General features: G+C 42.0%; 1 protein-coding gene across 24 annotated transcripts in view; it reads left to right on the top strand.

Annotated features, from left to right (window-relative positions):
• The window catches only part of SORBS1 (sorbin and SH3 domain containing 1), a 124,196-nt gene that overhangs the window by 79,854 nt on the left and 16,529 nt on the right, over window positions 1-27,813 (top strand). For 8 of the 24 annotated variants that reach the window (XM_070751962.1, XM_070751950.1, XM_070751949.1 and 5 more), the window contains 7 exons: window positions 1,028-1,148; window positions 2,429-2,543; window positions 8,089-8,172; window positions 13,467-13,562; window positions 15,906-15,955; window positions 19,057-19,214; window positions 22,292-22,377. In XM_070751962.1, coding sequence (XP_070608063.1) covers window positions 1,028-1,148; window positions 2,429-2,543; window positions 8,089-8,172; window positions 13,467-13,562; window positions 15,906-15,955; window positions 19,057-19,214; window positions 22,292-22,377 — 710 coding nt within the window. Of the gene's footprint in view, window positions 1-1,027; window positions 1,149-2,428; window positions 2,544-8,088; window positions 8,173-13,466; window positions 13,563-15,905; window positions 15,956-19,056; window positions 19,215-22,291; window positions 22,378-25,658; window positions 25,827-27,813 lie in introns of all 24 variants that reach the window. The other 16 variants (XM_070751937.1, XM_070751959.1, XM_070751960.1 and 13 more) reach the window with 3 other exon arrangements.

Here is a 27,813-nt window from a genome sequence, read left to right as displayed (position 1 = left end):
GAAGCACAGTGGGCGAATACCAGCAGATGACATAGCTCCCTAAATCAGCACAGACTGTGGGAACTTTTGCATCTCATTTGGAAACCTATAACTAAACCTAAACTATACAGTTTATGCATGGTATGTTTGTGTGTATGTCTTGCTTTTAATAAGGGGTTTTAGTTACTTTTAAATATTAGATTTATTGTATATTGTTTCATTATTGTTGTGAGCCGCCCCGAGTCTACGGAGAGGGGCGGCATACAAATCTAGTAAATAATAATAATAATAAAAACCGAGGACCAAGAGTATGGAGGAAGAAAGTGTTGGTTATGACCTTTAAAGCCCTTCATGGCATCGGACCAGAATATCTCCGAGACCGCCTTCTGCCGCACGAATCCCAGCAACCGATTAGGTCCCACAGAGTGGGCCTTCTCCGGGTCCCGTCAACTAAACAATGTCGGTTGGCGGGCCCCAGGGGAAGAGCCTTCTCTGTGGCGGCCCCGACTCTCTGGAACCAGCTCCCCCCCAGAGATTAGAACTGCCCCTACCCTCCTTGCCTTTCGTAAACTCCTCAAAACCCACCTTTGTTGTCAGGCATAGGGGAACTGAGATATCTCCCCTGGGCCTATACAATTCAATTTATGTATGGTATGCTTGTATGTATGTTTGTTTAATAATGGGGTTTTTAATATTTTAAATAGTAAATTATTAGATTTGTCATGAACCGTTTTATTGTGTTGTGAGCCGCCCCGAGTCCACGGAAAGGGGCGGCATACAAATCAAATAAATGAATGAATGAATGAATGAATGAATGAATGAATGAATGAATGAATGAATGAATAAGAATGGAGAAGATGCTTGAGGTCCATTGCGAAGTTTCCACCATTTCATCTTTTAGGTTACATTACTGAAATAAATGAACATTTACACGATATTCTAATTTTCCAAGTTTCACCTGTATATCCAGAATACAACAAACCTTCGTGTTTTGGGATATCGGTGCCTTTGTTCTCCTACAAATGTATCTGATTTTGCCCCTCTGCAGTATCGGCACAAACCTCAGTGCCCCGTTCCAGGAGTGAGAATGACACCATCAACACAGACAAGATAATGAAGAGGTCAGCTACCTTGCCACTGCCCGCTCGTTCTTCGTCTCTTAAAGAGAGGTAATCACAGATGAGGACAGTTGAAGGATTTGGGGTTCATCTTGTGTTCTGCTTGCTATGGCACAGAGATTCCTTACAGTTCTTGAGTATGGTCATCCCACCTCATCCCTAACCAAGTATTGATATAGTCAAGAACAACCTTTGAATGTCCCATCGTGCAAAAAGGGCCATCTTTCTCTTGACCCAAGGTTTCTCTTGCCAAGGAAAGAATGTATGTCTCAACTACTGTAATGCTTTCTACATGGGGCTACCTTTGAAGAGTGTTCGGAAACTTCAGATCGTGCAGAATGCAGCTGTGAGAGCAATCATGGGCTTTTCCAAATATGCCCATGTCACTCCAACACTCCGCAGTCTGCATTGGTTGCCGATCAGTTTCCGGTCACAATTCAAAGTGTTGGTCATCACCTATAAAGCCCTTCATGGCACCGGACCAGAATATCTCCGGGACCGCCTTCTGCTGAACGGGTCTCGTTTGCTTTTTATAATGAAAAAGACGAACAAACCTATAGTACAAATAATAGATCTACTAACTAAGACTTACAGCGTTCCTCAGCAGAAGGAAGGGGCGGCATACAAATCTAATAAATAATAATGATGATGATGATGATGTATATGAATGAAACAGATTTTGTCAGAGAATGGAAATGAGACTTGGGGGAAATGATAAATTAAAGACGTTGGTAATACTTTTGGTTTGTGGTTTTGTAGCATTTGTAATAAACAGAATAATCCACCTTAGCTAATTTATACGACAAATGTGGCAACCTTGTTTATTCCTTTCCCTAATAGTATTAAACTGACTATAGATCTCACCACTTATGGATTGTAATTTTAGCAGTATTGACCATGTGTAAATTGATAGACTGGATTTTATTATTTATTTATTCATTTATTCATTCATTCATTCATTCATTCATTCGATTTTTATGCCGCCCTTCTCCTTAGACTCAGGACGGCTTACAGTATGTTAGCAATAGCACTTTTTAACAGAGCCAGCATGGATTTTATCTATTATTTATCATTTTATCTTACAACCTTTGGTTGTGTATTTACTGAGTGTTTTGATTAGCTTTGGTCTAACGACTAATAAATTTGGAATAAACAGATTGATGATTTGGAGAATTCGAGAAACGATTCATTCCACAAATGGATTAAATTGGATGAAGCTTTTTCTCTTTTTCTTTTCAGCTTCTAAAGAAAATTTGGATGGCTGCGACCTTTTTTTTTATTGTTACTTTACTTGTACTTTATTTTTCTTTTTTTTTCTTTCTCCTTTAAAGGAATGATTGGGAACCTCCAGACAAAAAAATAGACTCCGGGAAGCACTGGGCTGAACCCAAAAGCATTTACGAATATCACCCAGGGATGTCTTCAGTCCTGGACAATGAGACATTGGTAATGGTCATTTGGTTTTAATTTTACGTGCATAATTTCCATTACGCCCCTGTGGGTTTGGTTCCTGTGTCTCCTGAAAGCCTGCAGAGATACTGACCAGGAGGTCGTGGTTTTAGATTAGATTAGATTTATTGGATTTATATGCCGCCCCTCTCTGCAAACTCGGGGCGGCTCACAACAAAATAAAAACAATACATAATAACAAATCCAATACCCACCAATCCAATTACAATGTTAAGCTAAAAAATTCATAAAAAACAACCCCAGAATATTAAAAAACAAGCACACAATCAATCTAACACCAAAACAACATGGGCAAGGGGGAGATGTTTCAGTTCCCCCATGCCTGACGGCAGAGGTGGGTTTTAAGGTGTTTGCGAAAGGCAAGGAGGGTGGGGGTGATCCTAATCTCAGGGGGGAGCTGGTTCCAGAGGGTCGGAGCCGCCACAGAGAAGGCTCTTCCCCTGGGTCCCGCCAGACGACATTGTTTAGTCGACGGGACCCAGAGAAGACCAACTCTGTGGGACCGAACCAGTCGCTGGGCTTTAGAGTTAGAGAGGCCTAACTTGAGGAATTAGGAAGCAACCCGAGAAGCTAAGTTCCTCTGTGAAGACCCTGAATTGAGGGACAAGGCTTGTTAGGTCTTCACAGGACTTAGTTGCCTTCTACTGCGTTTTGAATGAGTAGTAAGATAACCCTGCTGCTCTCCATCCCTTATTGAGTCACTACTACATCGCAGGACCAGGAAGGAAGAGGAGGGGAGGGGCAGGAACCCCCCTTCCACCAGCCCCTCTCCTATTGGGGGGAAAGGCTAGTGGTCCTTGTGCTGCAGGGAAATTATTGGTAAATGTCACTCCGCGAGATGCATTGGTTGCCTATTGGTCTACGGATGCAATTCAAAGTGTTGGTTAGGACCAGTCATGGGCTCCTCTCACCACAGGGGGGCGACGCAATCAGGCCAGTGGAAATGGGCCGGGAACGGCACGACCGATAGATTTCGGCCCGGGAACGGCACGATGGACAGATTCCCGGTGAAAATTGGCGTTTTTTTGCTTCTGCGCATGCCAGCGAAATACCAGTGAAAAATGGCCGAAATCTCACTTGCACTCATGCGATTTTGGGTATATTCGCCATTTTTTGTCTCAGGAGCGCGTGTGCCCGCACTGACCACCGAGGGCCATCCGGGCAGCATGGTAAGTGGCTGCCCAATCCTGGTTATGACCTACAAATCCCTACATGGCTCAGGAGCAGGTTACCTACAGGACCATCTTCAGCCTCATGTATCTGAGCAACTGGTCGGCCTTCTCCAGGTGCCCTCAGCCAAGCAATGTCGTCTGGCTGGGCCTAGTGGAAGAGCCTTCTCTGTGGTGGCTCCGGCTCTTTGGAACCTCTGGAGATTCGTACCCTCCTGGCCTTTTGCAAGGCCCTGAAGACCGGTCTTTAACGGCAGGCCTGGTTAAGAACGACTCCGACCGATGAATGGCTAATCCAATTGGATGAATGTGGGTGACTGTGGGTTTTTTTAGGATATCCGGGTTTTTAGGAATTTTTAGAACTTTAATATTAACTGTGTTCAGTTCTGGAGACCTCACCTACAAAAAGAGATTGACAAAATTGAAGGGGTCCAAAGACGGGCTACAAGAATGGTGGAAGGTCTTAAGCATAAAACGTATCAGGAAAGACTTCATGGACTCAATCTGTATAGTCTGGAGGACAGAAGGAAAAGGGGGGACAGGATCGAAACATTTAAATAAGGTCCAGGAAGGAAGTGTTTTTAATAGGAAAGGGAACACAAGAACAAGGGGACACAATCTGAAGTTAGTTGGGGGGAAAGATCAAAAGCAACATGAGAAAATGTTATTTTACTGAAAGAGTAGTAGATGCTTGGAACAAACTTCCAGCAGACGTGGTTGGTAAATCCACAGTCACTGAATTGAAACATGCCTGGGATAAACATATATCCATTGTAAGATAAAATACAGGAAATAGTATAAGGGCAGACTAGATGGACCAGGAGGTCTTTTTCTGCCGTCAGACTTCTATGTTTCTATTAGATTTCTACATGCTTGTATTTTGTATTTATCCTTCTTGTTAGCCGCCCTGAGTCGCTTGAGAAGGGCGGTGTAGAAATTAAACAAAGGAAGACTTTTTCTCTTTTGTGCCCATTTTTTTTGCTGCAATAGCCCAATCCACAAATAAATCAACTATTCAGTTTTTACATCCACATTCACACGTGGAAACCCAAGCCTTTAAATCTTGGGTGACTATTTTCAACATGCATTTTACCTGGAAAACAACATGGAAAGAAGACTTAACAAATTTCCAGGCAGAACAAATTTGGAGAGGGCTGCTAGGAGACACAAACTACCCTCAAAAATGATCTTTTGAATTTAAATGGAACAGAATTAAATCTAACAAACAAATGGGAAGCATTTTTCTAAAGGAAAAAAGGTAAGAAAATACCCAAGAGTAGAATTGGGTGTAGCTAGCTTGGTAGTAGTACTTCTAAAGAACATCTTGGAATTGTACTTAATATTAAAATTAATGTGATTATGACTTGGAAACAAAAAAGACATTTGCAAACCTGAGATTGTATTAGTGCCACCCTACATATTCTGGGCTGGTTGCTTTGTATCTTATATATCAAGGCTGAGTCTTAAGAACTGTTTCATTTATTCTTTATTTCTTCTACAGTGATTCTAAGAACCGCATGTCATTAATTTTGTATTTTTTCCTTAACATGGAATACAGTAGCCAAATACAACTCCTTCTTAACTGTCCTGTTGTTCCTGGTATATCCAGTTCTTAGATATACTGTTCCTAATTGTTATTTGACTCCTTCACCCATAATCATGCATGAAATGTTGGCAATTTCTTAGAGTAGAAACTTTTCACTCTCTTTCTTTAGGAAATTATGTGTTTCCCTTAACAACTTCACCATTAACACACCTGCTGTCTAAATTTACCCTCTTTAATGTGGAGCAAGATTGCCCAACTTGGACTCCGAGTCCCAGAATTCCTTTGACAGAGCAGAGGTGGGGAACTATGGCTTGTGAACTTCAACTCCCAGAGTTCCTGGGCCAGCATCGTCATAAAAGTCATAAGAGGTCATAGTTCCCTACCCCTGGTTTTATTATTATTATTATTATTATTATTATTATTATTATTATTATTATTAATTGGATTTGTATGCCACCCCTCTCTGAGGACTCGGGGCCACTCGCAACATATCAAACAATATACAATGTACATATCTAAAAATCCAATTAATATCCAGTTCTTTACCTTTTCATGTGCTATCTTTGAGACAGGATGTCTCACTTACTCCATGTGCTGTTAAAGATGCCATACTCTACACAAATAAGGTGATTGGTTGCGGTGGGAGTGGAGTAAAAAATATGAATCATGTTCAGAGATTGATATTATCTAGCAGCAGAGGAAGGAAAAATCTTGACTATTTTCAAGTAAAGTGCTTTGGAGATTAGAGATCGGACTTTAGACTTTAAGGACATAAAAAGAGCCCTGCTGAATGGGGCCAAAGCCCATGGAGTCCAGCATTCTGTGTCCCACAGTGGCCCCCCAACTGTCCACGGGGATCTTGAGCAATAGGAGAAGGCAAGACCCTCCCTTTCCCTTGACCCCCAACAAATGGGACCCAAGGGAATCCTGCCTGCCTCAACCAACATAGAGGCGGCACATGGACATCCGTTTCAATAACCACCTATGATACACTTGGCATCCATGAATCTGTCTAATCCTGCCTTGAAGCTCTCCAGGCTGACAGCTGTCACGACCTCTTCTGGAAGGGAATTCCATCAACCAAGGACCCTCTGGGGGAAGAAATATTTCCCTTGATTTGAGCTTTGGGGAGGGCCCCCTCGTCCTAGTATTGTGTGAAAGAGAAAATAATTTTTCTCTATCCACCTTTTCTATCCCATGCCTGATTTTATACTCTTCAATCAAGTCCCCCCTTCAATGCCGTCTTTCAAGGCTGAAGAGACCAAGGCCTTTGTTCATGTGTTGTGTTAGTAGAAGCACATGTCATGTTGATTCCTCCCCTCTTATTACTCTTGACAATTCATAATCGTCCAGTCATTCCCCAATGTACTTTTATTTTTGCTTAGCCAGTGAAGTTGTACCATTAGAATTCTGGAGGAAGTGATTATTTAACTTGAAATGTACATATGCAGGGACTGATTTATTTATGTAGTTTAATGAAGAGAAGGACGAGGGGTGATATGATAGCAGTGTTCTAATATAGCAATAGCACTTAGACTTATCTACCGCTTCATAGGGCTTTTACATCTGTCTCTAAGCGATTTACAGAATTGGTCCCTTTCCCTCCACAATCTGGCTCCTCATTTTACCCACCTTGGAAGGAAGGAAAGGAAGGAAGGAAGGAAGGAAGGAGAGAGAGAAAGAAAGAAAGAAAGAAAGAAAGAAAATTCAATTGAATTCAATTCAATTTATTAGATATGTATGCCACCCCTCTCTGAAGAAGGAAGGAAGGAAAGAAAGAAAGAATTTAGACATCTACCACTTCATAGTGCTTTTCCAGCCCTCTCTAAGCGGTTTACAGAATCATCCTCTTTCCCCCAACAATCTGGGTCCTCATTTGACCCACCTTGGAAGGAAGGAAGGAAGGAAGGAAAGAAAGAAAGAAAGAAAGAAAGAAAGAAAGAAAGCATTTAGACTTATCTATCGCTTCATAGTGCTTTTCCAGCCCTCTCTAAGCGGTTTACAGAACCATCCTCTTTCCCCCAACAATCTGGGTCCTCATTTGACCCACCTGGGAAGGATGGAAGGCTGAGTCCACCTTGAGCCAGTGGTGAGATTTGAACTGATGAACTACAGCTAGCAGTTAGCTGAAATAGCCAGCAGTGTTGCACTCTAACCCCTGCGCCACCCCGGCTCATATCTAAAGGCTTATCACAAAGAAGAAGGAGTCCACCTATTCTCCAAAGCACCTGAGGGTAGAACAAGAAGCAATGGGCGGAAACTAAACAAGGAGAGAAGCAACTTAGAACTAAGGAGAAATTTCCTGACAGTCAGAACAATTGATCAGTGGAACCGCTTGCCACCTGAAGTTGTGAATGATCCAACACTGAAAGTTTTTAAGAAGACGTTGAATGAAGTAGTGTAGGGTTCCTTGGCTAAGCAGGGGGTTGGACTAGAAGACCTCCAAGGTCCCTTCCAACTCTTTTATTCTGATATCTCGTATTTCTTTATTGCTTTTCCTGTTTTAGAAAAATAAATAATATGTGGAGAGGTTATTTTTTGTCAGGAAATGCCGTTGTTTAACAACAGCAACGCACTCCCGTTTTTTTGTCTTCTTAGAAATGAGTGTAACTAAACCTATTCCCAGCGAAGTACAAGTAAGATTGCAAAGTTTTACTCAAATTATGGGTGTAACCTTCCAGTTTGATAATTAGGAAGCTATTGGAAAACAAATTACAGAATGTGGCACCTTTAACAATCTTCCTATGCATTCTTTGCATAATGTTGTCCTTCTCTTTCTTCCATTCTTATATTACCAACTCTTTAGCCTCGGGATATAAGCCCAGAAGAGGTAGATTTAAAGAATGAGCCTTGGTATAAATTCTTTTCGGAATTGGAGTTTGGGAAACCGGTAAGTTGATAGTCCCAAGCATTAATAAATAAGATTTTGTTATGGGTCACTGCCTTTTCCGTCTTCACTGTGTGCACAATGGAACAAAAATGAACTCATCCTGGTGTAGCCAACTTGATTGTAGTGTAAATAGAGTTATTATTTCAGAAGCTGTAGTGCAGGGTTTCCCAACCTTGGCAACTTGAAGATATCTGGACTTCAACTCCCAGAATTCCCCAGCCAGCAAATTCTGGGAGTTGAAGTCCAACAGTCTTAAAGTTGCCAAGTTTGGGGACCTTTGCTATAGTGTATGTTATTTATCTTTTGGGAAAACCATGCAGGCCAGACTTTGAAAAATGAAACTGAAGGAATAGCAAAACATTTCTAGCTATACGATGCTATGGATGTTTTCTGTGGGTCTTCTAGATTTACATTTCAAACTGTAATTTGATTCTACAGCCACGAGGAGCGAATTCAGTTACCTCGTTTTTCCAATTTTTAACGCTTTTCGAGTTTTGTTTTTGCTAACAAGTTCTCATTTTTATCTTGTACTGAATGAAATTGCTGGTTACAGGAGGCCTTATATGGGAGAACTGCGTGGACTTTACATGGGATCTGTATTTCAAAGGAAAATGTACCAGTGCAAAGACTTCTTCCAAAAGGCAGTTAGGATAGAATAAAATAAAATAGAATAGAATATAATATTGGCCAAGTGTGATTGGACACACAAGGAATTTGTCTTGGTGCATATGCTCTCAGCGTACATAAAATAAAATATACATTTGTCAAGAATCATGTGGTACGACCCTTAATGATTGTCATATGGGTCAAATAAGCAGTTCAATAGTTGAAAAAAATATATTGGGTGAAATTTACCAGTTGACTTAATGCCTTTCTTTACTGAAGCGGAAGGCAGAGGACACACATCTGGGCTAAGACAGCGATTGTCCCAGAGTTACCCAGTGCAATCTGGAGTTAATTCTTCCTTTATCTCATATCTTACTTAGTTTTATAAAGTGGCATTTTTCGGTCAAAAGAACGACACATGAAAACGCTTACAATGTTCTGTATAAATCTTATAGGGGAGTCTTAGTTAGTTAGTTCGCTTTGATTCTTTCACCAAATGGAGGCATTTGGTTCCTTTACTTGGTGTTTATTTTTATTTGTGGAAGTGGTATTGGGCAATGCATGGATAAGATTTTCAAGCAAGGCAAGAGTTTGCTTTTAACCCTTCTTAATAGACATCCAATGTCCTCCACTCACAACAGAATACCTACACTTACAATCCTAGGTTTAGAAAGCACAGAACTACATCACCTTAAACACGACCTAAGCATAGCGCATAAAATCATCTGCTACAACGTCCTTCCTGTCAACAACTACTTCAGCTTCAACCACAGCAACACTCGAGTACACAACAGATACAAACTTAAAGTAAACCACTCTAAACCTGACTGCAGGAAATACGACTTAATAACCGAGTAGTAGTTGATGCCTGGAACTCACTACCTGACTCTGTAGTATCGCCACCTAACCCCCAAAACTTTACCCTTAGACTGTCCACTCTTGACCTCTCCCGATTCCTAAGAGGTCAGTAAGGGCCGTGCATAAGTGCACCAGTGTGCCTTCCGTCCCCTGTCCTAATGTTTCTCTCTTACTAGTATCATGTATAGAAACATTGTTATATCTTTGTATACCACCAATACGTACTGGACAAAACAAACAAACAAACAAAAATATCCAGCCATTACTTCAACAAACCCAGCAAATAAAAGTTCAGGTAACTTGATGGACTGCATTTTTTTGCTATTCAACTTCCAGAGTTTTTCTGTGTGGCATCATTTTAGGTATTTGAAGAATGCTGTCATATCCAGAGTTTTGTCTCATGGTGGTGACCCAGTTCTTATCGTTCATCTTGCCCAATTGAATGTTGTAATTCTCTGATCACCTTTTTTTTAATCTCTGGCTGTGTGTCTCCAAATTTATTTTTTAAAATATGATGCCCGGAAGTAGGCTTAAGGCCAGTAAAGGCCAGAAAAGAGTAAGGTTGAGAATCATCCCCCAAAAAATAAAAATCCAAGTAAACTTTGCAGGAGTTTACTTGGTACAAAGTACAGTTAGTAAAACACAAAGGAGAGGGGAGTCCAAAGTCTGGAGTTGAGTTGAAGCCTGAAATGTCTTTGTAGCAGTAAGATATTTAGTATATCTTATTTAGTAAGATATTTACTAGCAAGCGTTGGCTCGGGAATTCCAGGAATTAAAGTCCACAAGTCTTAAAGTTTCCGAGTTTGGAGACCCCTGGTATAAACAGAGTAGCTTTCTTCACTATGTGTAAAATTTTGCATTGCTGTGCAGAAAGCTCTCCAGGATCCTGTTGTTCAAGGAACAAAGTAATAATATTTGGATATTTTATCTGAATGTAACTGAATTAGTCTACGTAAGAACATCTGTAAAGCCAAATTGTAAGATGAAATAGTCCCCTGTATAAGGCCCTTTCTTAACCTAGGGCAGAACAAGAAGCAATGGGTAGAAACTAACCAAGGAGAGAAGCAATTTAGAACCAAGGAGAAATTTCCTGACAGTTAGAACAATTAATCAGTGGAATAAGTTGCCTCCAGAAGTTGTGAATGCCCCAACACTGGAGGTTTTTAAGAAGATGTTGGATAACCCTCTGTCTGAAGTAGTGTAGGGTTTCCTGCCTAAGCAGGGGGTTGGACTAGAAGACCTCCAAGGTCCCTTCCTACTCTATTATTCTATTCTATGCTATGCTATTCTAAAACCTCCTAGAAGAATAGGTAGAAACATAACATTATATTTCATAAGCAAACAATTTGTAAAAATTCTCAATACTATATATTCCACCAAGGAGAATCTGAGGGCAGGTTGAAGGCGCAGAACTCCAGATTGAGACTGATGGAAATTCTGTTATTTTAATGAGTTTAAATCTTTTACGTCTGAATGAATTGCATCCCCAAAAAAAAATCCCCATCAAGGAGCCTGTTGATTTGACCTTTTCAAACTCTGGAGAACTTGTCAAAGTGCCAAATGCCTGAAGGATGGCATATATATTGTCTTTGTCTTCTGAAGAGAACCCTGGGAACTCCCAACTGTATTTACCAACTGGCCTGGATACTTCCGACTGGAGATTTTTGAGCAATTGTTGAATGAATAAGCCACATATTTGCAAGATTTGTTTCTTTGACCCAATTTGCAAGATATTTTTCAAAGAAGTTGGGAAAATAATTTTTGATATTTGATAAATCATCTTCATATTCAAGAATTGATATAGATGAATTCCTTCTGCCTGAGGATCACACTAGAACAAACACAACTCAGGGCACGACGATATCCTGTCCTCCCTGGTGGTCTGGGGTTTACATATAACGTATCCTGTTTCTGTGTAATTATATTTCTCTCTTTAAGCCTTCCAACTATTACACGTCAGAAACTTTTAACCTTAATGTCTATTGGATCTTTTAATAAAGTCATGGCACCCCACCCATCTCTGAATGAGAGTCTTTGAATCATAGAGGATAAATTGTATAAGATAGTAAGCAAACTATTGGTGAAGAATAAGTAAGAATGGAATTATACTGTACATTGTACAACTATACATTGTATAGACATACTGTATTTTTCGGAGTATAAGACGCACCAGAGTATAAGGTGAACCTTAGTTTTTGGGGAGGAAAATAGGGACAAGAATCTGTTTAAAAGATATTCATCTGGCCTAGCATCCTTAGTCTAGTCAGTTTCACCACATTATTTTATCCCCTGATTAGGGCTTTAAAAAAACTTTATTCTGAGAGAGTAACAATGAAAGAGCTTGCAAGACGGTAAGAGCTGGGAACATCATTAGCACCTGGAAAGAAACATTTGGAGCAAGTAGAGGAATGAAAAAACTCCTGCAAAGACTTAGGGCTTGAAAAACATTCTTTGCAAAGAGTAATAATGAAAGAGCTTGCAAGCTGGTAAGGGCTGGGAACATTGTTAGCACCTGGTTAAAGCTGGAAAGAAACATTTGGAGCAAGTAGAGGCAATGAAAAAAAACTACAAAGAGTTAGGGCTTGGGAAACACTCTTTGCAAAGAGTAATAATGAAAGAGCTTGCAAGCCGGTAAGAGCTGGGAACATTGTTAGCACCTGGTTAGGGCTGGCAAGAAACATTTGGAGCAAGTAGAGGCAATGAAAAAAAACTACAAAGAGTTAGGGCTTGGAAAACATTCTTTGCAAAGAGTAATAATGAAAGAGCTTGCAAGCCGGTAAGAGCTGGGAACATTGTTAGCACCTGGTTAAGGCTGGAAAGGAATATTTGGAGCAAGTAGAGCAATTTAAAAAGCTACAAAGACATGGTTTGGAAAACATTCTTGACAGAGAGTAACAATGAAAGAGCCTGCAAGGTAAGAGCTGGGAAGATCCTTAGCACCTACTTAGGGCTGGGAAAACAAAGCTTTGAAAAAAGCTACATTCAGAGTATAAGATGCACCTGGATTTTCAGCCTCTGAAGGCGTGTCTTATATTCTGGAAAATATTGTCCCTGCTTGCTTTTCTTTTGGGGAAAATACCTTCTTGAAATGATTACCAAGTTGTATTTGTTAAACTACTGTTCCTATGAGTACCATAGAGACCTGTAGTAGTTCTCAAGCAAATCAGAAGAAGGCTGCGTAGTTGTATCTACGGTTCTAGAGCAGGTTTGTTTTCTCTCTTTTCACTTTTTATTTCCGAGGTTGACCCGATTTCCCCCCAAATATACTCTTTCCTGCACCAGTTGAGTTTCCATATTCTCTGTGACGTCTTTCTTTATCTTCATTTCTTCATTTCCTCCTCTGCTTTCCATCAGCCTCCAAAAAAGATATGGGAATATACTCCAGGAGATTGCTCTATCCTTACTAGAGAGGATAGAAAGGTAATTTGAATATATAATGTATGCAATATAGTTGTGTGTGTGTGTATATTAGAGTTTATCTTTCATCTGTAGCAGTGTTTGAATGGAGTGCTTTGAATTTAATTGAGAGATGTGTATATGTATATACATCTACCCGCTGTGTATGCGATGGACTGCAACCCCAAAATATTGTAATCTTCACTAGATCAGGGCATCTTTTATTTTCGTGATGCATAGTAATTTTTCTAGTATGAATGCACTCTAAATTCATTTTCTAATTAAAAAAAAATAGGAGAAAATTTCAACAGTGCACTATATTTAATGGCCAGAAAGTATTGGAAGTATTGGAATGTTGTTTTATATATGGCATAGTTTCCTATGAAAGGAATAGGACAATTCTTCAGCCTTTCCTCCCCTTCTCTTTTCACCAGGTTGATCCAGGAAAAGCCCACTGCCTTTATCATACTGAATTAGATGCAGATATAGACCAAATGGAGAAGCTTTATAAAGCCCCAGATCAACTGAAGGTAACACACACTTGTTTTCTAAACTTTCTACTGGAGACGTTGTTGGATAACACCTGTTCTTATAAGCAGTGGTATGCTAACCGTTCACCAGTTACGGTAATGGGTATACAGTGTTCCCTCGATTTTCGCGGGATTCGAACTTCGCGGAACGTTTAAATGTTTTTAATAGAAATTTAGATTTGTTGTAAATTGTTTTTTCACTTTGTTGTGAGCCGCCCCGAGTCTGCGGAGAGGGTCGGCATACAAATCTAAATAAATAAATAAATAAATAAAATAAACGTCTATACCACGGTTTTTCAAAAATATTAATTAAAAAATACTTCACGGTTTCCCCCCCTATACCACGGTTTTTCCCACCCCGATGACATCATATGTCATTGCCAATAATAATAATAATAATAATAATAATAATTTATTAGATTTGTATGCCGCCCCTCTCCGAAGACTCGGGGCGGCTCACAACAACGATAAAAAAAATATTATACTGGCACAAATCTAATATTAAAAAAACCTAAAAACCCTATCATAATTAAAAACCAAACAGCACATACATACCAAACATAAATTATAATAAGCCTGGGGGAAAGGTGTCTCAGATCCCCCATGCCTGGCGGTATAGGTGGGTCTTAAGTAGTTTACGGAAGACAAGGAGGGTGGGAGCAGTTCTAATCTCCGAGGGTAGTTGATTCCAGAGGGCCGGGGCCGCCACAGAGAAGGCTCTTCCCCTGGGGCCCGCCAGACGACATTGTTTAGTCGACGGGACCCGGAGAAGGCCAACTCTGTGGGACCTTATCGGCCGCTGGGATTCATGCGGTAGCAGGCCAAACTTTCATTTGCCTTTAAAAAACATTTTTTTAAAATAAACTTTAATAAATAAACATGGTGAGTAATAATCTAAATGGTTGCTAGGGGAATGGGAAATTGTAATTTAGGGGTTTAAAGTGTTAAGGGAAGGCTTGGGATACTGTCCATAGCCAAAAATAGTGTATTTACTTCTGCATCTCTACTTCGCGGAAATTTGACTCACGGGCGGTCTCGGAACGCATCCCCCGCGAAAATCGAGGGAACACTGTAACTAGTAGCATGTAGCAGTCAGGTCCAGATACAATGCTAAACTGTGCCCAGTTCACACTGTACATTCCCTTCTTTCCTTGCCTTTTTTCCTTCTGCTTGGTGATGGTAGTTGCTATGAACAACCAGAGAACAGGGCAAGATGAGCTAGGCAGTGCTTCTGAAATAGTGGGGCAGCCCTCCTTGGTGGGGCGCGGAGCAATACCCAGGGGGGCGTGTGACCCCGGGGAATGTGGTTTATTGGCACAGGGAGTAGGGGTTGATTGCACCGAACACCGGAGTATAAGATGCACCTTAGTTTTTGGGGAGGAAAATAGGGAAAAGAATCTGCTTACCAGGTATTTATCTGGCTAGCGGCCTTAGCCAGAACATCATTTTATCCCCTAGTTAGGGGTTTTTAAAAAAATTATTTGGAGAGTGTAACAATGAAAGAGCTTGCAAGCCTTTAAGAGCTGGTTATATCATTAGCACCTGGAAAGAAATATTCGGAGAAACTAGGGCAATGAAAAAACCCTGCAAAGACTTAGGGCTTGGAAAACATTCTTTGTAGAGAATAACAATGAAAGAGCCTGCAAGCTGGTAAGAGCTGGGAACATGGTTAGCACCTGGTCAGGGCTGAAAAGAAACTTATTCGGAGCAAGTTAGAGCAATGAAAAAAAAACCTGGAAAGTCTTAGGGCTTGGAAAACATTCTTCGCAGAGAGTAACAATGAAAGAGCTTGCAAGCCAGTAAGAGCTGGGAACATGGTTAGTACCTGGTTAGGGCTAGAAAGAAACATTCGGAACAAGTACAGAATGGGGAAAAAAAGAAACCTACAAAGATACGGTTTGGAAAACATTCTTTGCGGAGAGTAACAATGAAAGAGTTTGCAAGGTAAGAGCTGGGAAGATCGTTAGCAGCTAGTTAAAGCTGAAAAAAAAGCATTGAAAAAGCTACATTCAGAGTATAAGACGCACCCAAATTATCAGCCACTTTTAGGGAGGAACAAGGGGCGTCTTATACTCTGAAATATACGGTAATTTGTTTTATTTATCTTTAGGGTATTGCCTAAACATACACAGGCCAAAGAGTAAACTTTATGTCTACAGTATGGATGGTATGAATTTTCTCTGATGAGGGAAATCCAGATATTAGCTATTTCGCAATCCAACATAAAACCTGATAATTTAAAAAAAATCTTGAGCTCTAGATTGAGGCTAATAATAATATTTTGTCTTCCGCTATAATATAAAGTGTCCTTTAATGACTACTTCTTTGTCTGGATTCTTGCAGAACGCAGCAAGGTCCCCACCACTGGAAACCCTCTCGGAACAGGTGTCTCCGTAAGTTCTTGTGTCTAGTTGTCTTGGTGTGCAGGGCTCTGTCGCTTCATTTACAGCAGTGGTTCTCAACCTGGGGGTCGGGACCCCTTTGGGGGGTCGAATAACCGTTTCAAAGGGGTTCCCATGGTGTTAGAAACTAAAGTTTCTATTCTGGTGCCTTGGAACATATTTTTACAATCCGACCAATTGGCGGGACCCAGGGGAAGAGCCTTCTCTGTGGCGGCCCCGGCCCTCTGGAACCAACTCCCCCCAGAGATTAGAATTGCCCCCACCGTCCTCGCCTTTCGTAAACTTCTTAAAACCCACCTCTGCCGTCAGGCATGGGGGAACTGAGATATTCTTTCCACCTAGGCCTTTACAATTTACGCATGGTATGTCTGTATGTATGTTTGGTTTTTATAATAAGGTTTTTTTTAGTTATTTTAGTTTTGGATTGGATTGTTACATGCTGTTTTTATCATTGTTGTTAGCCGCCCCGAGTCTATGGAGAGGGGCGGCATACAAATCAAATCAAAAGTAAGTAAGTAAGTAAATAAATAAATAAATTAATTTACAGTGGGGTTGTCCCTCTGACCTTCCTGCCAATCAGCTTGACGCTCTGTCATCAAAATTGGCACTAGACGTATGGTTGGGGGTCACCACAACATGAGGAACGGTATTAAGGGGTCGCGGCATTAGAAAGGTTGGGAACCACTGATTTACAGCTTTGTGAAAGGCTAGTAGGGTGGGGGGCAATACGGCAAAAGCTGGTTCCAGAGAGCTGGAGCCGCCACAAAAAAGGTCCTCCCCCACGGCCCCGGCAACTGACACTGTTTAGCTGACGGGACCCAGAGATGGCCGACCCTGTGGGCCTTTACCAGTCACTGGGAGCTGTGCGGTAGAAGGCGGACCCAAAGATAATCTGGCCCTAAGCCATGATACGTGATAACCAACATTGCGTCCGGAGACTGATTGGGAGCCAGTACAGTTCGCAGAGAGTTGGTGTGCATTTCGTTTGATGAAGATAAGTCTTATTCCACTCATTTTTCTTTCTCGTGGTGACCCAAATCATGTGCTTCATAAAAGGTTTATTATTATTATTATTATTATTATTATTATTATTATTATTATTAATTAGATTTGTATGCCGCCCTTCTCCGAAGACTTGGGGCAGCTCACAAGACACAATATAAAACTATTATTATTATTATTATTATTATTATTATTATTATTATTATTTATTAGATTTGCTTGCCGCTCTTCTCCGAAGACTCGGGGCAGCTCACAAGACACAATATAAAACTATTATTATTATTATTATTATTATTATTATTATTATTATTATTATTATTATTATTATTATTTATTAGATTTGTATGCCGCCCCTCTCCGCAGACTCTCACAACAGTGATAAAAACAATACATAATGACAAATCTAATAATTAGAATCTAAAATAACAATAGTACATTTAAAAAAGTCTAAAAAGCAAGGAACCCCAATATAAAAAACATACATACAGTCATATCATGCACAAAAACTACATAGGCAGGGGGAGATGTCTCAGTTCCCCCACGCTTAACGGCAGAGGTGGGTTTTAGGGAGTTTACGAAAGGCAAGGAGGGTGGGGGCAGTTCTAATCTCTGGAAGGAGCTGATTCCAGAGGGTCGGAGCCGCCACAGAGAAGGCTCTTCCCCTGGGTCCCGCCAGACAACATTGTTTAGTCGACGGGACCTGGAGGAGACCAACTCTGTGGGACCTAACCGGCCGCTTGGATTCGTGCGGCAGAAGGCGGTCTCGCATATAAACGTATAAACATCAGTATAAACAAATCTAATTAATTAAAAACTACAAGCTAAAAACCCAATATATTAAAATCAGTCAGCCAATTCAATTACAATCATACATCACAATTACCCTGTTTCCCTGAAAATAAGACGTACCCCGAAAGTAAGGCATGTCAGAGGTTTTGCAGAATTTGCTAATATAAGCCACCCCTCGAAAATAAGGCGTAGTCCAGTTTACATATGGTACGGTGGAAAAACATACGGTACTATTTAAAGCTGTTCATAGCGGTACCGTAACAATGTGGCGTCCCCTGCTGGCCCCTTCCATCGCTTTGTACCGTCCAGTACAGCAGACACAGTCTGCTGCTGTCTCACCGCCATTATAGTATCCACTACAGTGCGTAGACTGTAGCTCCTCTGGTGGCCGGAAGCTGCAATAGCGGGAGTATACTGTTGTACCATATAAGTGCCGTCGTTTGTGTGTGTGGGTGCCATACTGATAGGTACCGTACCGTAATCAGTGTACTGTACGGTCCACTTTCTTTGGGGGTGTCAGCTTTTCTGCCTGTGAATTTGTCTTATTTGAGAAATATAAGGCACCCCCCGAAAATAAGACATAGCACAACTTTTGGAGCAAAAATTAATATAAGACAGTGTCTTATTTTCGGGAAACACGGTAGTAGTCAGTCATGGATTGATTTTATGCAAATCCTGAAATTAATCTGAAGTATGACCTGCCTCTAGCAGTTCTCTTAGAGCAGTGTTTTTCAACCAGTGTGCCGTGGCACACTAGTGTGCCGCGAGACATGGTCAGGTGTGCCGCGAAGCTCAGAGAAAGAAAACAAGAGAGAGAGAGAGAAAGAAAGAGAAAGCAAACAAGAGAGAAAGCAAGCAAGAGAGAGAGAGAGAACAAGAGAGAAAGAGAACAAGAGAGAAAGAAAACAAGAGAGAGAGCAAGAGAGAGAAAGAGAGGGAGGGAAGGTGGGAGAGAGAAAGACATAGAGGGAGGGAGGGAGAGAAAGAGCAAAAAAGAGGAAAGAAGGAAGAGAGAAAGAGAGGGATGGAGAGAGAGAAAAAAAGAGGGAGAGAAAGAGGGAGAGAGAAATAGAGTGAAAGGGAGGAAGAGAGAATTTTTTGTCCAATTTTTTTTAGCGCCCCCCCCCCCCCACTCAATGTGCCCCATGGTTTTGTAAATGTAGAAAATGTGCCGCGGCTCAAAAAAGGTTGAAAATCACTGTCTTAGAGTACCAGAATAGTGACAATGTTTGTCTAGATATTTTGTTTAATACTTTGCTGTTAGTTGCTGAGAAAATACTGTCTTCCCTCTTATACACCAGCTACCATCCTGCAAAAAGAGAGCTGGAAACAGAACCTGGACCTTCCACTGGGCAGGGAAATGAAAGGCAGATTTATAAAAGCGTTTTGGAAGGAGGAGATATCCCATTTCAAGGGTTGAGTGGCTTGAAGCGACCCTCCAGTTCAGCATCTACAAAAGGTAAAAGTGAACGTTGTTGGGACCGAACTATAAAGAGTAAAATGCATAACATGGTTTTTGAACTACAGTAGTACCTCTAGATACAAGCTGCTCCACCTGCGAGTATTCCAAGTTACGAGCCGAGACGCGAGCAAAATTTCTGTTCGACACCCGAGCTCAAATTCGGGATACGAGCCGAGCGTCCACTAGGTGGCGCAAGAATTCCATGCTTCCAGTTATCTGGGCGCGAAAAACAAAGTCTAAAGGCCTTCGTTCGAGATGCGAGTTGATCGACCTACGAGCTCGGGTCTGGAACGAATTAAACTCGTATGTCACAATTCCAAGAAAAGCCGGAATGTTTTTGCACCGAAGAGCAGCTTTCATAAAAGAAAGGAGGGTGGAATCACAGGCGTTTGGCTCCTTATCGGAGAAACCCTTCATATTGTGATCATGAGCCTTGGTGGTGCAGCGGTTAGAGTGTACTGCAATGCACAGACCTCCAAAAGAAGGAGAAGGGCTTCACCAAGCTGTCACACAAAATGACACATCAACTCAATCAAGGTGGACTCCTGTGGGAAGGTGTTTGGTTTTGCAGTGTGAAAGGAATTGCATCCTAGTTTGAGGATGAGTAGAAGAAAGAAGGAGAGATTGTCAGCTGATGCAGAGAGCGAGAGTGAGGGAGGAAGTGACCGGAGTGAACCCGAGGAACCACTAGAGGGGGCTGATGTGACAATGGTGGAGTGGTCCCAGTCAGAAAGTGAGGAAGACATGAGAGTGGAAAGTCAGTAGATAGACCCTAGGAGATTATTATTATTATTATTATTATTATTATTATTATTATTATTATTATTATTATTAATTGGATTTGTATGCCGCCCCTCTCCGCAGACTCGGGGCGGCTAACAACAATGATATAAAATTTATTATTTATTTATTTATTAATTAGATTTGTATGCCGCCCCTCTCCGTAGACTTGGGGCGGCTCACAAAAACAACAAGAACAACGTAAGAACAAATCTAATAATTTAAAAAACACTAAAAAACCCATTATTAAAAGCAAACACACACACAAACATTCCATGTATAAACTGTATAGGCCCAGGGGAGATGTGTCAGTTCCCCCATGCCTGACGGCAGAGATGGGTCTTAAGAACTTAAAACAACATGTAACTATCCAATTTAATAAAACAACTAAAAACCCTTATTATAATTGCTCAGAAGGCGAGAGGAGTTGCATAGTAGAAGGTATTAGTGTACAGCCTCAGCCACTTTGGGGGGTGTGATGTCACTTCCAGGAGTATAAAGGCAAAGGATTGTGAGGAATTGGGTGTGGGGTTTCAACGTTGTTTCAATGGGGAGAGATGTGAGACTGGGGTGTGTGATTGAACAAGGCGTTTAAACCATGATTTCTGCCTCAATAAAATACATCCTCTGCTGGGTGATTGTTGCTGGGACGTTGGTGAGCTAAATTCATGTGCTTAAATGTGAAATGGACTTGTTAGGAAGGCTCACTAGGCTGCGTTTGGTGCCTTGCCTGGACATTGTGGACATTTAGTTCTGAAAAGAAATATAATAACTCCTTTTTCCTAGCCGTTCAAAATCTGCTTTACGTTATGTGTGCGTTAACCAATAATGAATTTGATTTTATCATAAAACAAGGGATTTTTCAGTCGGTGGGCTCACTCCTAGGCCCCTGCACAGAATACACACTAGTCCTCGGTCAAGTGGCAAGTGCTAAAGGAAACCTCAGCTCCCAAAGGTCTCCTCTGTTGAGATACAGGGGTGGACAAAATAATGGAAACACCTTGCAGCTCCTCGGTGGAATCCAGATTTGTGAAGCTCCCTTCGAACCGTTTTTTGTGGACACTGGGTTCTGTACGTGTCTATTGAGCTCTGCAGTGATTTCAGGAGCTGTGGTCTTGCGATCCGCTCTAACCATTCGCTTTAGAGTCCGACTGTCTCTCTCAGACCACTTCGACTTTTGACCAGACCTGTTGCTTGGCTGAGGACATTTTCCCTTCTCTTTCAAAAGCCGTCATGACTTTTGAGACATGGCCTCTTGAAACGCCAAACATTCGGCCACTTTCTGTGACACCAGTGCCTGCCCTTCGAGCACCAACAATTGGGCCTCTTTGAAAGTCTAGAAGGTTATACCCAATTCCCTTAAATTTCTGTTTTAAAAAAAGATAAATAACAGAATTTTAAAAAACATAAAAATATGTCAAGTTTTGATTGATTTGAACATATTCAAACATTATGATGCCAAAAAGTCAAGTGTTTCCATTTTTATGTCCACCTCTGTATTATCAGCATAAGACGAACCACTCTCTGAATCTTGAAACTCAGCCAAACTGCTCTGCTTTTGTTCTGAACACTGCAAAGGTGTTTGGTAATTCCCCTTTTTGCTCCTTAACACAACTCCAACACAAGCAGGAAACACCACCACCACTCCCGCTTCCAAAGAAACTCAGGACATACTCTGGGTGTGATATTCGGATGTACTTTACCATTTCTACCTCTTCTTCCTTTCCCGTATTTTTTTATTTTAAATCCCCTCTACCGTGTTCGTTCTTTTTCCTTGTGTGTCCTGTGCTGCTTTACGTTTCAGGACTTGGCTCAGCTACTGAGAAATCATTTCTGCTCTCCTTCTAATCAACACCAAAGCAGTTTGCCCCCAATGCCATCATTTAGAAGGTGATTTATTTATGGAAACCAGCTTCAAATACTTGTAAATTTGCATCCCTAAGGAACACAATGAATAAACCCCATGTCTAGGAGCAGTTTTTTCAATTCTTGTGAAGTGTCTGTTTTATGTTCGTCCATACATCTATCTGTATATGTGTATATGTGTCGGTATTGTTGCATGCAATTAAGCACCCTTCCTTAGCAACATTAAATGATAATTGCTGAACATTAATTGTTTTCTTTGATGGGCTTAAACATTGTTCTTTCAATTTGTCCCCACAGTAGTTTGTTTGCTTATTGTTTAGCAAAATAAGATATGGCTCTAAATTAATTGATCAAAATAAAAATGTTTTGTTTCCTCCTTGGTTCTTTTCATACATTTATTTTAATGACCTTGTGTTGTTTTAAAGTAGATTCGGAATCGCCAAGACATTTTGCAACACTCGATTATATAGAGAGCCCTGAAGAAATGTTCCAGAAACGCAGCAGTGATAAAGAGGTAACCTTCCTGTTACAGATAATATGTTCACAAAATCAATATAGGGGATGAAAAGTGGAAAGAGATTTGATCTTAAGTAAATGTTCTGCGCTGACATTTATTAATTGCTTGGGATATAAAATCCATCCATACTAAATTAAAATACAGGGAATAGTATAAAGGCAGACTAGATAAGGTCTTTTTCTGCCGTCAATCTTCTATACAGTGGTACCTCATGATACGAACCCCTCGTCTTACGAACAATCTGAGATACAAACCCAGGGTTCAGAAAATTTTTGCCTCTTCTTACAAACTTTTTTCTTCTTACGAACCCGCCGCCACCGAGAAGCCCCGCCGCCCAGCTGTTGCTTTTTGAAACAGCGTGGGGGCTTCCCAGCATCCTCCTGAATCGGAACGCCAAACCCGAACTTCCGGGTTCGGCATTCGGGAGGCCGCCGAGAAGCCCCCCGGCTGTTTCAAAAGGTGACAGCCGGGCGGCGGGGCTACCCAGCGGCCTCCCAAACGTCGAACCCGGAAGTTCGGCAAAAGTTCGGGCTCAGGAGGGCGCTGGGAAGCCGCGCCGCCCGGCTGTCACCTTTTAAAACAGCCAGGGGGCTTCCCAGCGTCCTCCTGAACCCGAACGCCAAACCCGAACTTCCGGGAGAAGCGCTGGGAAAGAGCAGAAGGGCCGGCTTGCCTCCCTCCCCAGCGCTTCTCCTAGGAACACAGGGACGGCGAAGGGGCGGCGGGGGAGAGAACGGGAGGCTCAGCACTCCGTCAGGGGCAGCGCTGGCTGTCAACTTTTCTTTTTAGCGCTGGGGGCCTGACTGGTCGCTGGGACAATTGTAGAAGTCCTCGTCTTTTTCTGTTGCTTTATGTAAGGAAGCTAGAATTGCATGAGGGATGGTCTCTTGAAGCGCCTGGGGTGACCCCAGTTCAGCTCTAATCATAGGTATCTGCAATAGGGGTAATTTTGTGCTGGTGTCACAAAATGAAATCCATGACTTACTTGCATACCAGACTTGAGAGGCAAATATGAAATTGCAGGTGTTTCATCATTTCTATGTTGGCATAGTTCAGAGTGGTTGCCTGGGTCTGCTTTAGATTGAAATAGAAGAAAATATAGGGCACCCTTAAGTAGTGGTCGTGTATCTGCAAGAGCATTGCAGAATCCAGTTAGTCCACTTTACCTCGACCCACAAACGCCTCTACTTACGAACTTTTCTAGATAAGAACTGGATGTTCAAGATTTTTTTGCCTCTTCTCAAGAACCATTTTCCACTTACAAACCCCAGCCTCTGAAACTGTAACCGTTAAAGGCAGGGAGAAGCTTCTGTGGGGCCTCTCTAGGAATCTCCTGGGAGGAAACAGGGCTGGAAAAGGCGAGGAGAAGCCTCCATGGGACCTCTCTAGAAAACTCCTGGGAGGAAACAGGGCCAGAAACGGTGGGGAGAAGCCTCCGTGGGGCCTCTCTAGGAATCTCCTGGGAGGAAACAGGGCCAGAAAAGGTGGGGAGAAGCCTCCGCAGGGCCTCTCTAGGAATCTCCTGGGAGGAAACGGGGCCAGAAAAGGCTGAGAGAAGCCTCCATGGGGCCTCTCTAGGAATCTCCTGGGAGGAAACAGGGACGGAAAAGGTGGGGAAAAGCCTCCATGGGGCCTCTCTAGGAATCTCCTGGGAGGAAACAGGGCCGGAAAAGGCAGGGAGAAGCCTCCGTGGGGCCTCTCTAGGAGTCTCCTGAGAGGAAACAGGGCCGGAAAAGGCAGGGAGAAGCCTCCGTGGGGCCTCCCTAGGAATCTCCTGGGAGGAAACAGAGCCTCCACCCTCCCTGTGGTTTCCCCAATCGCACACATTATTCGCTTTTACATTGATTCCTATGGGAAAAAATGCTTCTTCTTACAAACTTTTCTACTTAAGAACCTGGTCACGGAACGAATGAAGTTCGTAAGTAGAGGGACCATTGTATTTCCTTCTCTTGCGTAAGAACTCAAGTTTGATGCGGCCCTCAATGAAATCTGGTTTAAAACCCCTGATATAGACCATGATTACTACCCAGCATTGTTTGGGAGAATGTTGCGGTAACACAAGAGTAATCTCAAAGGTGGTGGCAAGAGTAGTAGTGGTTTCTTTCTGTCAACAGCCATCCAGATGTTTGAAGACTGTAGCTCCCCCCCGTTGGGATTTTGTTCTACCTTGATTTCTTTGTAGTTGGGAATCTGAAAGGAGCACTGGCTGCTTGGCCACCGAGGTGAAATCCTTGCCATGGAGGCTGCTACTCAGCTTTAACCATTGCCAGTTCATTGCCCTCTCGAACTTCCTCAGTGGAGTATATTTTGAGAGCTTGATTTTAAAAAATGGTATTTCCATAAGCTTCCTGTTGTGGGCAGTGCTATCTTAGCTACATAAGCAGTGAATCTTCTGTGTAATTGTCATAAAAGGGAGGGAGGGAGGGAGGAAGGAGAGAGAGAGAGAAAGGGAAGAAAGGGAAAGGAAAGAAAGAAAGAGAAAGGAAAGAAGGAAAGAAAGAGAGAGAGAGAGCAAGAGAAAGAAAGGAAAGAAGGAAAGTAAAAGAAAGATAGAAAAAAGAAAGAGAAAGGAAAGAAGGAAAGAAAAAAGAGAGAGAGAAAGAAAGAAAGGAAAGAAAGAAGGAAAGTAAAAGAAAGATAGAAAAAAGAAAGAAAGGAAAGAAAGAAAGAAAAAAGAGAGAAGGAAAGGAAAGGAAGAGAAAGAAAGGAAAGAGAAAGAAAGAAAGAAGGAAAGAGAGAGAAGAAAGAGAAAGGAGGGAGGGAAGAAAGAAAGAAAGAAAGAAAGAAATAAAGACATAGGACCGCAATTGAGCTTAACATTTTGGTTGCTAAGCAAGAGCGTTGTTAAGTCAGTTTCACCACATTTTACAAGTTAGTCACGCCTACCTGGTCACTTGACCACCAAGCACGCCCACTCGGTCACCTGACCACCAAGCATGCCCACCTGAAAGCACGCCCACCTGACATCCAAGCCACACCCACGAAAGAAGCCACACCCCCAGAACCAGTAGGGAAAATGTTTAGCTTTCACCCCTGGGAGAATGGAAATGGCTGGTGAACCAGACCCATCGTCTACAAACATCCCAACAGTTCTTCTTTTGATTATTTCAATCCAGTTTAATATATAGGATGTAATCCTTGTTTCTCTAAGCTCACTTTGGGGCTACAGTGGAGAGGTTGCTCTTTGATTTTGTTTCCTAACCACTTTTTTTTTTGGCCGATATTAAATTGCTGTAAATTGGATGATTGACTGCCCATTTTATGCAATTCCATGGCAGAAACTTTTAGAGGACCAGAGACGACTTAAGCGTGAGCAAGAAGAGGCTGACATTGCAGCCAGGAGGCACACGGGGGTCATTCCTACGCACCACCAGTTTATCACTAACGAGCGCTTTGGGGACCTTCTAATTAGAGACGATGCCATCAAAAGGAAATCGGGGGCCGAGGTCTGTTGTGGTTGCCTTGACCCAATTCATAGCGGCTTCTCATAGCATTCTGCTTTTTTGGCCGGACGTTGGCTCTCCCAAGTCTCGGTTTCATTTTCATTTAAAACAGAACCTGCCTTGACCTCGTTCTACGTAATCCTGCCGAAAACCGCACACTTTAATGCATGTTTGCTGAGTGAGGAACACTTGTGCACCACTGTGATGCATGCCTCTTTGAAAACAGCAGTTGCTTTCATGGCACATCAGCGAACATCTGCTTCATCTTTTGCACTGCGTATATAGAATGCTTCCTTCTCTATCTCTCTTTAAAGGCATCCGCTTAGACGCCTGATTGTCTTGTGGCTCCTGACTATGTAGTTTGGTTATGCACTGTGCGCTCCGTAACATTGATTCTTTCTGTAGTTTCTGGTGTTAAGACTCCTTAGGATCAGGCAAAATAAATGATCTTGTTTTTAAAAGGGCAAATGAAAGAGCGGACTCTGCAAGCAGGCATACCGTATTTTTCAGAGTATAAGACACATCTTAGTTTTTGGGGAGGAAAATAGGGGAAAGAATCTGCCTACCAGGTATTAATCTGGCCAGCGTCCTTAGCCTGGTCAGCTTCAGCACATTATTTTATCCCCTGGTTAGGGCTTTTAAAAAACTATTCGGAGAGAATAACAATGAAAGAGCTTGCAAGCCGGTAAGAGCTGGGAACATCATTAGCACCTGGAAAGAAACATTCGGAGCAAGTAGAGGAATGAAAAAACTCCCGGAAAGACTTAGGGCTTGAAAAACATTCTTCGCAGAGAGTAACAGTGAAAGAGCTTGTAAGAGCTGGGAACATTGTTAGCACCTGGTTAGGGCTGGGAAGAAACATTTGGAGCAAGTAAAGCAATGGTAAAACCCCCTACAAAGACAGGGTTTGGAAAACATTCTTCGCAGAGAGTAACAATGAAAGAGCTTGCAAGTGGGTAAGAGCTGGAACATTGTTAGCACCTGGTTAGGGCTGGAAAGAAATATTTGGAGCAAGTTAGACTAATAAAAAAAGACCTGCAAAGATCTTGGAAAACATTCTTGAGAAAGAGTAACAGTGAAAGAGCTTGCAAGGGGGTAAGAGCTGGGAACATCGTTAGCACCTGGTTAGGGCTGGAAGGAAACTTATTCGGAGCAAGTTAGAGCAATGAAGAAAATCCTGCAAAGACTTAGGGCTTGGAAAACATTCTCTGCAGAGAGTAACAATGAAAGAACCTGCAAGCTAAGAGCTGGGAAGATTATTAGCACCTCGTTAAGGCTGGGGAAAAAAGCTTCGAAAAAAGAGTATAGATGCACCTGGATTTTAAATCTCTTTTAGGGAGGAAAAAGGTGTATCTCATACTCCGAAAAATACGGTAGGTTAAGAGAACAGATCAACTTGCCTTCGCTGGAAGTGAGGATGATAAGATAGTCATGTTTTACATAAAAATGGATATATCTTTGCGGAGCGGGGGGAAGCTATGTGAAACCCCAGTCTTTATTTCTCCCTGCCACTCATTCCAGCTGATCAGGAACAAATGATCATTCCTGAGTCCTGGAGAAATTATCAGGAGGCTTCTGTTACACTCCTAAAGATACAGTGTTGTGTGTCGCTTGGCTACTCCGGGTGGACCCACTACACATTCCAGAAGGCAATTTCATTCTATGGATCACATTTGCAACTCAGACTGTTGCCTTCTGGAGTAGGAGGGCCAGAGTTCAGTTTCTCACTGCCTCTCCATTTAAGGAGAGTCGAACTCACGCCTTGCGGGCCGGTTGCATCACATCCTGGCTCTGCCCTCGCGTAGTTTAGCGAAGGGGGCGGAGAAAAGTCCTGATACGTCACATGACGACGCCATGACAATGCAAGTTTGACACTCCTAATCTAAGCATTCGCTCAAACACATCTAATTTACAGGATGTCCAGCAAATCTGGAAAACAGGGAAATCGGGGAATTTTCAGGGAAATCGGAACTTCGGGAAATATCAGGGA

This window comes from Erythrolamprus reginae, chromosome 5, assembly GCF_031021105.1.
Source record: "Erythrolamprus reginae isolate rEryReg1 chromosome 5, rEryReg1.hap1, whole genome shotgun sequence".
Taxonomy (NCBI): Eukaryota; Metazoa; Chordata; class Lepidosauria; order Squamata; family Dipsadidae; genus Erythrolamprus; species Erythrolamprus reginae.
Note: the sequence above shows the minus strand (reverse complement) of the source record. Positions and strands in the feature narration are given on the sequence as shown.